The sequence below is a fragment of the Leucoraja erinacea genome, chromosome 1, assembly GCF_028641065.1.
Source record: "Leucoraja erinacea ecotype New England chromosome 1, Leri_hhj_1, whole genome shotgun sequence".
Lineage (NCBI taxonomy): Eukaryota > Metazoa > Chordata > Chondrichthyes > Rajiformes > Rajidae > Leucoraja > Leucoraja erinaceus.
In genome coordinates, this window is record NC_073377.1 from 18,007,335 (window position 1) to 18,018,566 (window position 11,232).

Here is an 11,232-nt window from a genome sequence, read left to right on the forward strand (position 1 = left end):
ACTCTTTGCTTCCTGTCTGCCAACCAATTTTTTATCCACATCAACACCCTACCCCCAATACAATGTGCTCTAATTTTAGTCACCAGTCTCCCGTGTGGGACCTTATCAAAGGCTTTCTGAAAGTCCAGATACACTACATCCACTGGCACCCCTTCGTCCATTTTACTTATCACACCCTCAAAAAACCCTTCTTCAGATTGAAGAAAGATCACCCATTCTTTCTCTCCTGAGACACTGCCTGTCATACATAGAAAATAGGTGCAGGAGTAGGCCATTTGGCCCTTTGAATTCTGTCCTGCTGTTATTCTTGCATTTTGTGTCTATCCACTCTCTTAAACTTTGGGATAGTCCCAGCCTCAACTACACCCTCTGGACAGCTTGTTCCATACACCCAACACCCTTTGTGTGAAGTTTATTATTGTCATGTGTACCAAGTTACAGCGAAAAGCTCGTTTCCTGCTATCTAGACAGCAGAAAGACAACACATATCTTTCTAATCCTATCCTATCCATGTCTAAATGTTTAAAAAATTTTGTTATAGTACCTGCGTCAACTACATCCTCCGGCAGCTTGTTCCATACACCACCCTTTTTGTGAATGTTACCCCTCATGTTCCTATTCAAACTTTCTCCCATCACCTTAAACCTGTGTCCATTGGTTCTTAATTCACTTATTCTGGGCAACAAATTCTGCGCGTCCACCCGATATATTCCTCATAATTTTGCACATGTCTGTAAGATCACCCCTCCTCCTCCTGCACTCCAAGGAATATAGTCCTAACCTGCTAACCTCTTCCTATAGCTCAGGCCTTCAAATCCTGGCAACATCCTTGTAAATCTTCTCTGCACCCTTTCCAACTTGACAGCATCTTTCCTATAACATGGTGCCCAGAACGGAATAAGTGCAGCCTCACTAACATTTTATATAATATCAACATGACCTCCCAACCTCTGTACTGAACTCTTGACGGATGAACACCAATATGGTCTTTTTTTTGACCACCCTTGTCTACCCGAGGTGCCAATTTCAACGAACTTTGTACCTGAATTCCTACACTCCTCTGCTCCACGTCTCCTTCCTCTGTGTAGTTCCTCCAGTGCTTTGTGTTTTTACTCAAGATTTCAGCATCTGCAGTTCCTTGTAATTCCAAGGTAGTGCTTTGATGTTTTGATCCATCCAATCAGGCCTCAACTTTATTTTACAAACCCAAATGTTTAAAAAGTTCTGTAATCCATCCCCAACATGGAACCACAACTGTGCTGTTAACTAGCAACTCCATTACCTTGCGATCAAAGCACCATGGAAACCGGTTTCTGTAGCCAATTCCTCAAGAAGGGTCACGACCTGAAAGGTCGCCTATTCCTTCGCTCCAGGGATGCTGCCTCACCCGCTGAGTTTCTCCAGCATTTTTGTCTACCTCCTCCTTAATCCAACATTATTCTTGTAAACCTTCTCTGCACAATGGACATGAAAGGGGAAAGCTACTATGTAATACCTTTTATAATAAATGCACAAGAATACACTAAATAAGCGGGAGTAGGTCATTACCTCCCACCCCCATTTAATATAGATTAATACAGCACAGGAACAGGTCCTTTGGCCCACAATGTCTGTGTCAAACATGATGCCAAAACCAGGTTTTATTTGTGTGCATTATTTTTGTATAGGGTAGAGGAGAACTCTGCACCCTATGCAAAGGCTCCACATCTTTCCTGTAATGGGGCAACCAGAACTGCACACAATACTACAAATGTAGTTTAACCAAAGCCCTATATCGAGGCGCAATCCTGTGGAGGGAAAGGAATTCGCCCACTAGCAGAAACATCTTGATACTCAAGTTATTTTCCAAAGGTAAGACAAAAGTGCTGGAGGAACTCAGCGGATGCGGCAGCATCTATGGAGCGAAGGAAATAGGCAATGTTTCGTGTCAAAACCATTCTTCAGACTGATGACCAATTCCCAAAGGAATTGTTTAATTCTTTGAAATTCCAAATAGGATTAATTTCTTTAATTACGTGGTAGAAAACTCCTTACTCTGAGGTGAGCCAACCTCCCCCCCATTGTTGACGTCTCAAATGCACCTGCTCTATTTTTCATGCTTCTGCTCTCATTAGCCTTTGCAATTTCCACATTACATAGCCACTCTTCAACTTTCAGTACTTGAAAGGAACCATACTCTGACCAATTACCTCTTCCGTCACCAAATCAAAATATTGTCATGCAATTGCTGGACATGCAACACCCATACCCTTACCTTCACACCACCCAGGGACCCAACTGTGCTCTGTAGTGAAGCAGCAATTCACTTGCATACAGTTCATATTAATAGACAATAGGGGCAGGAGTAGGCCATTCGGACCTTCGAGCCAGCACCGCCATTCAATGTGATCATGGCTGATCATCCCCAATCAGTACCACGTTCCTGCCTCTTCCCCATATCCCCTGACTCCGCTATCTTTAAGAGCCCTATCTAGCTCTCTCTTGAAAGCACCCAGAGAACCTGCCCTCTGAGGCAGAGAATTCCACAGACTCACCACTCTCTGTGAGACAAAGTGTTTCCTCGTCTCTGTTCTAAATGGCTTACTCCTTATTCTCAAACTGTGGCACCTGGTTCTGGACTCCCCCAACATCGGGAATATATATCCAATGATCCGTCTGTACCAACCACATTCATGTGATTGCCAAGGCGGCACACCATCGCCTCGACTTTAAGCAAATTCAGCCCTTTTCCAGTGACTCTTACAAACTTCTACAGATGTACCATAGAAAGCACACCCTTCAAGTTAGAAGGAGCCATGGGTACCTGCATGAACCCCAGCTTTGCCTGCCTTTTTTGTCAGAAATGTCACAGTCCTCGTTTCATGCATACATTGGCCCTATACGCCAACAATTTCTCCTTTAATGATTGCCGCTTCCTGCACCCGTGCAGTACTTGTGGATTTCATTAACTTCACCACTTCCCTCAAATTCACCCGAATCATCTCTGACCTTCTCGCCTTGCCTGATCTGTCTCCATCACCGGGGACAGACTATCAACATATATTACAAACCCTCCCCCCCTGCCTCTTGCAGACACTATTCCCCAATCTCAATTCTTCCATCTTTGTTGCAACAGCTCCCAAGATGAGAGACTTTCCATTCTAGGACATCAGAGATGTATTTCCTTTAGTAAACATGAAGTTTACTGGCAGTTATAGGAACAGATGTATGAGACCATGAAGATGTATGAGACCAAGGAAATCTAGACAGTTGAGACATAAACAGTGGAGTCACAACAATAGTTCCAATAGTTTTATTATATACAGAACTAGTAAAATCTAATCCCGTGCCATGAGCTTTTGCTTCTTCAGCTTCTTCTGAGAAACCTGCAAAACAATTGTGGAATATTATCCAAGTGTTACATGGTGCCTAAATCCAAAATAAATGATACCCAAATGAGCCAGCACAGACTCGGTTATTAAAATCTAGGCTTATAATTCATTAAAAAGGACCCCAATTTATCACGCAGCATTAAAATCTACTTATATCATCGATTGGAAAAATACAAAGGTTCAAATGTTAAAATAAAACCATATAAAAATAAAATGTCGCCATTTATATCATATTTGTTCACATAGTTAATGTCTGAAGAGTGCTGCATGATGGGTATGACAGCAATCAGTTAGTAATCACACACATTCATTGATTATAATTACATTTATGAATTATTACCCAGGGCTTAGTGGCAAAAATCAAATTGCAATTATTCAGGTACAAAATGGCAAGAACAATACATCACCTTTTTCTTCTGAACAACTTCCTCCTCTGGTTTTGGAACAATTTGCTCCTTTTCAGTGAGGATCATTTCTATGTGGCAAGGTGAACTCATGTATGGGTTGATACGACCGTGGGCACGGTATGTCCGCCGGCGCATTTTAGGAGCTTTGTTCACTTGAATGTGCTCAATCACGAGGGAATCCACATCCAGACCCTGAGGGGGGAAAAAAGGTTGCGATTATTTTAAATTTAGAATTCTCTGCCTCAGAGGGAGGTGGAGGCCAGTTTTCTGGATACCTTCAAGTGAGAGCTAGATAAGGCTCTTAAAGATAACAGTCAGGGGATATGGGGAGAAGGCAGGAACGAGGTACTGATTGTGGATCATCAGCCATGATCACAATGGCATGGGGTGCTGGCTCAAAGGGCCTATTCCTGCATCAAGTGTCTAAATACCCATTGCCTACAATTTAACCAATAGGAATGGAAACTAATCAACTGCTCGCAATGCACTAAACCAGCATGCATAAGCCGCCAAATTATATCAGGCATAATTCAAGTGCAAGTTAATTAGGTAAAAGAGGAACATGGCATCTATAACGGAAGATTTACTAATATTTCTTAAATATTGCCTCAGTTTGTAGAAAAATGTGAATGGATTTATGCACAAATATGCCCACTTTTATAGCTTCACCTGGCTGCTCGTTCCACATATGGGCTACTACTTAAAACTATCCTCTCATCATAAGCATATGCTGTCTATTTCAAGAATCCCGGGAAAAAGACTAAATTAATACGTTATCAATGTCCCTTGCGATCTTGTACATTGCAGTCACCCTTTAGCCATATATGCTCCAAAAAAAAAAGACCCAGCCACTCCCTAACACAAGGCTGCAAACCCAGGCAACTTATGGCCAATCCCTTCTGCATCCTTCTCAGCTTTCTATAAATTTTATTTATGTGACCTGTTACAATGACACCAGAAGCATAAAGGCCAACTCAGAAGCAACTGATTAAAGCTTGTAGCACAAACTTCAATATTTTCCCTAGTTTGGACATTCAAGACAATGTCTCCAATGACTGACCAATGTCTAGTTGCACCAGAGCACATCCTATTGGAATGCATCAGGGTCTCGACCCGAAATGTCACCCATTCCTTCTCTCCAGAGAAGCTGCCTGTCCCGCTGAGTTACTTCAGCTTTTTGTGTCTATCTTTGGGATGCATCACAGCCTGGTGTGGCAACAGCTCTGCCCAAGACCCCAAGAAATTACACATATGAATAGAGCCCAGTTTATCACTCAAACCAGCCCCCTCCCTTTGACCCCACATACACTTCATACCACTTTGGGACAGCAGCCAACATAATGAAAGATCACTCAGACCCTGGTCATTCTCACCTCTCCTGTTGGGCAGAAGATACAAAAGCTTGTAAACACCTACTACCAGATTCAAGAACAGCTTCTTCCCTGTTGTTATTAGACTCTTGGAACAGTTCACTCATATGCCACTATAAATTCCTGATCAATCGCATTGAAATCCTTGTACTTTCTTTTGCATTACCTAATCTACTCGTATGGTATGAATTTAGTGAAAGCAGCAAACCAAGTTTTTCCACTGTCCCTCGGTACATGCGACAATGATACAGCAACAGACAAGTTCATATCCTATTTACTGCAACATGGAAAACTGTGTGCTCCTTGCTACAGCAAAGATACACCTGCTTCTCCAAACTTCTTAACACAAAGTTATGTCAGGTACACGAATGACAATTTCAAACTGATCTCTGCTCTTGTAACCAGGACAGAGAAAACATTCAGAACAAGAATACATTTGTTCATTACATTTATAAATGCATTCTTAACTGCAGGATACATCATAGGTTTAAAGGTTTTAGGTGATAGTTATAAACAATTAGTCTTTAAAAAAAAAACACAGCAGTGTGAGCCATAAACAATTGAGCTTTGATTAAAAAAAAATATGAATGACGATAAAAGAAACAGTGCAAGACAAATAAAATGTGGTCACTCAGAACTTTTACATCATTTTCATGTATAATCCAAAGGTGTCCTAAGATGGTCATCACCGTAACCACATTTTAAAATATAGATGTCAAGTGTTCTTCAAGAGCAACAAAATCTCCAACCGCATACTTGCCAGGACAATTTTAATCCAATTAACCAAAACCGCATGGAATTCTCAACTGATTCCACTTCCTTGTTAATTGATTCCAAGGCGAAAATTGTTTGCAGAAGTGAAATTTCACCCACCTTTAGTTCAGCATTGCTCTCTGCATTCTTCAGCATATGCAGTAGGAACTCTGCACTCTTTTTAGGCCAACGTCCTTGTGTCCAGCCCCATGCCTTAGCCTAACATAAACAAAAACTTCATGTTAGTATGATTTGTTTTCACGTTGTCTTTTGTTGCAGTAACACTATCTTTAATTTCTGGCCAAAATCTAGTATTTTCTAAACCAAGTATTTAAGATAATTATGAAACAGTGAATATGTATACCATTATGTTACCAAACCTTCTATTTTAACATTTTAATTAAATCTTAAAATATGGTTTTGGCAAAGCATTCAATGAACTATCAATTAATATTTTTTCACATCCTCTTAAAATGTGGAAGCTCAGAAAAATATTTGTTTTCATTATTATTCCAAAGGTGTCCTAAGATTGTCATCACTGCAGCCACATTTTAAAGGAACACAAAAGCTATTGGTATACATCCAGTAAGTACAGCAGAGTCCATGTAATAAATGCACTGTCAGCAATTGCAAAATAAAAAAACATAGCAGGCCAAATGTCACCTGTAGATTGCAATTCAGTTGATATTGTCCCCTGTACAGGAAGTGCTGTCACAGGACAATTCTCCTCATCTCAGAATTTAATCAAGCATATCTATATCGTCCCCAAATGCTGGATTATATTTGCACAATCTACATCACTATCAAGTTCTAAAAATTACCTGGAATATTCTCTTGTTTTAAAAATTCAACAGATCATAAAATTTGAAAAAAAATTACATTTGCAATTCATTGTATTAAACTCACTTGAGCACACCTGCCAACTCCTCCATTGTAGCGTCGGAAAGGAACACATTGCCTCTTGATTACAACGTCCTTCAGGAACTTGGTTGCCTTGCGAATGTGCATGCCTTTGATGGTCTGAGCAGTTTCACGAGTATTCTAGGACCAGAACATCTTCAGTTATATTAGTCAACCTATACCCATTGCTCCTGTCATACTGCCGATCTTAATGTGGTCACTCAGAACAGTCTTATTATTGCACAGCTATTCAAAAGGTGTCCTAAGATGGTCATCACAATAACTAAATTCAGGAAGACAAGCACTCTTCTTGCTCAACGATTAACAAAAAAATGGTCCATAAACAGAATTATTTTGCATTGCAAATGATGCAACATCACATGCATATTCTCAAATATGAAATACAGCATGAAAACAGACCCTTTGGCCCAACTCACCCGATGCCCTCTGAGCTTGTCCCATTTGCCTACATTTCACCTAAATCCCTCTAATCATTTATTATCCACAAACATCTCTTAATTTCAATAATTCTACTCACCTATTACTTCCTCAGGCAACTTGTTCCGTATACTCATCCTTTACTCCAATTCATCCATGCCAACCAAGTTGCCTAACCAAGCTATTCTCTCTTGCCTGTGCCTGGCCCATATGCCTCCAAACCGTTCCCGCCCATGTACCTGTTCAAGAGTCTTTTAAACGCTATAATTGAACCCTCTGCTGCCAATTCCTCTGACAGCATGTTCCATATACCAATCATTCTGTGTGGAAAACACACCCTACATGCCCCCTTTAAATCAGCCCCTTCTCATAAACTATGCCCTCTAGGTTCAGATACCCCATTCCTCAGTAAATTACAATAATTACCTATCGTACCCTACAGTCCCAACAGTGTCCTTATGATTGTGTAGGAAAGAACTGCAGATGCTGGTTTAAACCAAAGATAGACACAAATTGCCGGACTAACTCAGCGGGACAGGCAGCATCTCTGGAGACGGAATGGCTGATGTTTCAGGTCGAGACCCATTCCATTACTACCTCGACCCAAAACATCACCATTCCTTCTCTCCAGAGATGCTGCCTGTCCCACTGAGTTACACCAGCATTTTGTGCTGTGTCCTTGTGACTCTTTTCTGAATCATTTAGCTTAATCACATCTTAATGTACATAATTGAACAAGAATGACACAACATTCCAGGTGTGGCCTCACGAACATCTAGCACAGCTGTAACATGACGATCGAACGGTTGTGGTCAATGTTCCATTCAAATGAGACAAGCTTGTGATACACCTTCTAACCATCTGTCTAGTCAATTTTTAGAAAACAAAGCCACTTGTACCTCACCTGTACCCATCAATCTCTTTTCTACAACACTCCTCAAGGCCGCATCATTTACCTTTCATGTCATGCCCTGGTTTACCCAATCAAAATGCACCACTGTACTTGTCAAAGTTAAATTCCATCTGCCAATCCTTTGTCCATACGCCAGTTGATCTATATCCTGTGGCAATGTTAACTATCTTCATCACACCACCGATTTGGGTGTCACACACACTTACTAATCATACCATCTACATTCTCACCCAAATCTACGGTGAGAATACCATATACATACCAAGATATGTATGTAAAACAACAGGAGACCCAGCACCAAAAACCTATGGTCACAAGCCTCCATTCTGAAAAATAAATATCCTCCTCCAACTTCTTCCATCAAGCCAACTTTATATGCAATTAGCTAACTCACCTCAGTTCCCATGTGATTTCACCTTCTGGAGCAGTCTACCACGTGAGACCTTGTCAGTAAGATTTGTTAAAATCCGTATTGGAGACATCTACTGCCCTGCCCACCTCAATAACCACTTTAGACTCAGTTGAGACACCATTTTCCACACCAAGCGAAACTGACGCTCCCATGTCCTTACTTTTCCAAATATACATTCTCCCTTCTCTTAGAATCTCCCCCCTCCCCCGTACCTTACACACTCAACTGATGTAAAGCTCACCAGCCTGCATTTCCGTGACTTTTCCTTAAATATGGAAAGGCTAGGTTTTTTCAGGACTGTTAAAAGTCCATTGAAAAACAATTAATTTGTTAAATGGTCATCTTATGATGCAAGTCCAAGAATTTAACAGTGCTTCAATTTAATCAAGCAATGTATGAATGAGAATGTAACTGGGTAGCTAAAGGGTAACACCTACGCCAAGTTCAACTCCCATCTAAGATATCCAGTTGTATGGTGCAATACAGTACACATACCACAAACAACATGCATTTTCAAAACTTTGTAAACATTTTACTTAGAACAACATATAATTCAAAATGCTTACCTTAAAATGTACTCGCAAGTTGGAACCCCTTGCTTTGCATGCTGTAGAATAGACAAGAGTCAGTAAACTGGTTGAATTCACATTGATGGCATATTAAAAGTTTAAAAGGTAGAGAGAGTACTTACATTTAGTGGGATTCTCGGGATCCAATGAGTACCGGACCATTTTCAGAGTACTAGAAGTCAAATTAAATTAGATATAGTTAACCAATGTAAATACTGGGTGTTGTATGAACTTCAACTGTTCTGCTATGTTGGAAAATGGAGCTCATACTTTTGACTGGTTTCAAAAGCCCAAGTGTCAAAACTTGGGGGAAGATCGCATAATGGAAGCTCAGACACACATTATTTTCACGGTTATTCCAAAGGTGTCCTAAGATTGTCATCATTGCAACCACATGCTGGAAAATACAGTTTCCAAGAATACACTGTGTTAAGTATACATTTCAGTGAACGCCAACTTTCCGGTTCTCGTTTTCAACATGAGGAAAAGGCGTTTTTTAAGTCGCTAAACTGATTTAACCAAATCACAGCTTTACAATTCTAGCCCTGGTCTTATAAAGAAAAAAACAATTGCAGCGCAGCTTCCAGGCTTTGATGGCCCAATACTGGCAGTCTCGACCGACACAAACCATTCAATGAGACACAGGAAACTGCCGATGCTGGAACCTTGAGCAAACAACAATATGCTCAGCGGAAACCATTCAATATCGGAGTGGAGACGAAAAGAAAAACTAGGCCGGACGGTAAAAGAGGTAACGTGTACATTCTGCAGGACGGTAACGTGTACATTCTGCAGGACGGTAACGTGTACATTCTGCAGGACGGTAACGTGTACATTCTGCAGGACGGTAACGTGTACATTCTGCAGGACGGTAACGTGTCCCTGTGTCCGTTCCTCCCTTCCTCCCTCCAGCCGCCGCCATTTTGAGAGACACCGGGTTTTCAACCATCGCTATCGTTGCCATTTATAAACCGACTGGATCACTAATACTGGCCAGATGGCGTTGTTTAGCAAACTAAGAATCATATTTAAGTAAATGTTGAGCATCTCCACTATCGATGGGCAGGATTAGCGGCGGATCGTGCCGCGGTTTTCGCGCCTCTCCTCTACTCACAGACACTCACCGTCGGCCGCCCACAGGGAAAGAGCGACGCAAGGCCGACGGCGGCTCAAGCCACACTCTACCAACGCGAGGCTTCACTCTCTGGAGCCACTCCTCCAAACTTGACTAAATATTTGGGATGTGGAGGAAGGAACTGCAGATGCTGGTTTACACTGAGGTTTATTGATATTAAACTGATAATTATCTAATTAGTGATGTTATCTGGAATATTGTGTGCGGATTTGGTCTCCTCATTTGAGGAAGGACATTATTGCTATTGAGAGAGTAGACTCGATGGGCCGAATGGCCTAATTCTACTAGGTTCATCAGGTTAATTCCTGGAATAGTGGGATTGACATATGTAATGAAATAATGGAGCGACTTGGCTTGTATACACTGGAATTTAGAAGGATGAGAGGTATCTTACTAAAAACATATAAAATTATTAAGGGTTTGGACAGGGTAGATGCAAGAAAAATGTTTGCTGATGTTAGGGGAGTCCAGAACCAGGGGTCACAATTTAAGAATAAGGGGTAGGACATTTAGGACTGAGCTGAGGAAAAACTTTTTCACCCAGAGTATTGTGAATCTGTGGAATTCTTTGCCACAGAAAGCAGTGGAGGCCAATTCACTGGATGTTTTTAAGAGAGAGTTAGATGTAGCTCTTCTTCTTGAATATGGCGTGCACAGCCTAAAGTTGTAGGACAACTTGTCCTATTTGATCTTATTTGATTGCGCACGCTGGGTTGATTGCATTCGTCGAAACATGGCAGACCACGTGAAGGTTGCAATCTTCCACCCCATGTAGCTCTTAAGGCTAACAGAATCAAGGGATATGGGGAGAAAGCAGGAATGGGGTACTGATTTTGGATAATCAGCCATGATCATATCGAATAATGGTGCTGGCTCAAAGGGCCGAATGGCCTACTCCTGCTCCTATTTTCTATGTTTATATGTTTATCCCCTGTAATCTGACTAATATTTATTGATTACTTTG

The 11,232-nt window shown here is 41.2% G+C and overlaps 1 protein-coding gene and 4 non-coding genes across 6 annotated transcripts; all 5 read right to left on the reverse strand.

Moving 5' to 3' along the window:
* Positions 1-3,276: 3,276 nt before the first annotated feature.
* On the reverse strand, positions 3,277-10,322 carry rpl17 (ribosomal protein L17). 2 transcript variants are annotated; one of them, XM_055659452.1, is made up of 7 exons: positions 10,258-10,322; positions 9,256-9,305; positions 9,131-9,171; positions 6,808-6,942; positions 6,022-6,120; positions 3,779-3,970; positions 3,277-3,365 (listed from the first exon to the last, which is right to left on the reverse strand). In XM_055659452.1, the coding sequence occupies exons 2-7, from the start codon at positions 9,293-9,295 to the stop codon at positions 3,318-3,320; spliced, it is 555 nt and encodes a 184-aa protein (XP_055515427.1). In that variant the 5' UTR covers positions 9,296-9,305; positions 10,258-10,322; the 3' UTR covers positions 3,277-3,317. The 2 variants fall into 2 exon arrangements, with proteins under 2 accessions (XP_055515427.1, XP_055515514.1); XM_055659539.1 differs by having other exon boundaries at positions 10,248-10,267.
* Positions 5,775-5,842, reverse strand: LOC129704821 (small nucleolar RNA SNORD58). Its single transcript, XR_008724783.1, has one exon. It is a non-coding gene; the product is annotated as a small nucleolar RNA SNORD58 (small nucleolar RNA).
* On the reverse strand, positions 6,380-6,445 carry LOC129704813 (small nucleolar RNA SNORD58). Its single transcript, XR_008724781.1, has one exon. It is a non-coding gene; the product is annotated as a small nucleolar RNA SNORD58 (small nucleolar RNA).
* Positions 7,018-7,084, reverse strand: LOC129704826 (small nucleolar RNA SNORD58). Its single transcript, XR_008724784.1, has one exon. It is a non-coding gene; the product is annotated as a small nucleolar RNA SNORD58 (small nucleolar RNA).
* Positions 9,459-9,523, reverse strand: LOC129704818 (small nucleolar RNA SNORD58). The gene has a single exon (XR_008724782.1). It is a non-coding gene; the product is annotated as a small nucleolar RNA SNORD58 (small nucleolar RNA).
* Positions 10,323-11,232: the final 910 nt, after the last annotated feature.

Excerpts from the sequence above, each read along its gene's own strand:
- rpl17 (XM_055659452.1), bottom strand. The coding sequence starts at position 9,295 with ATGGTCCGGTACTCATTGGATCCCGAGAATCCCACTAAAT. Across the intron at positions 9,172-9,255 it reads TCCCGAGAATCCCACTAAAT|CATGCAAAGCAAGGGGTTCC; the intron begins GTAAGTACTCTC and ends TCTATTCTACAG. Across the intron at positions 6,121-6,807 it reads GAGTTGGCAGGTGTGCTCAA|GCTAAGGCATGGGGCTGGAC; the intron begins GTGAGTTTAATA and ends TGTTTATGTTAG.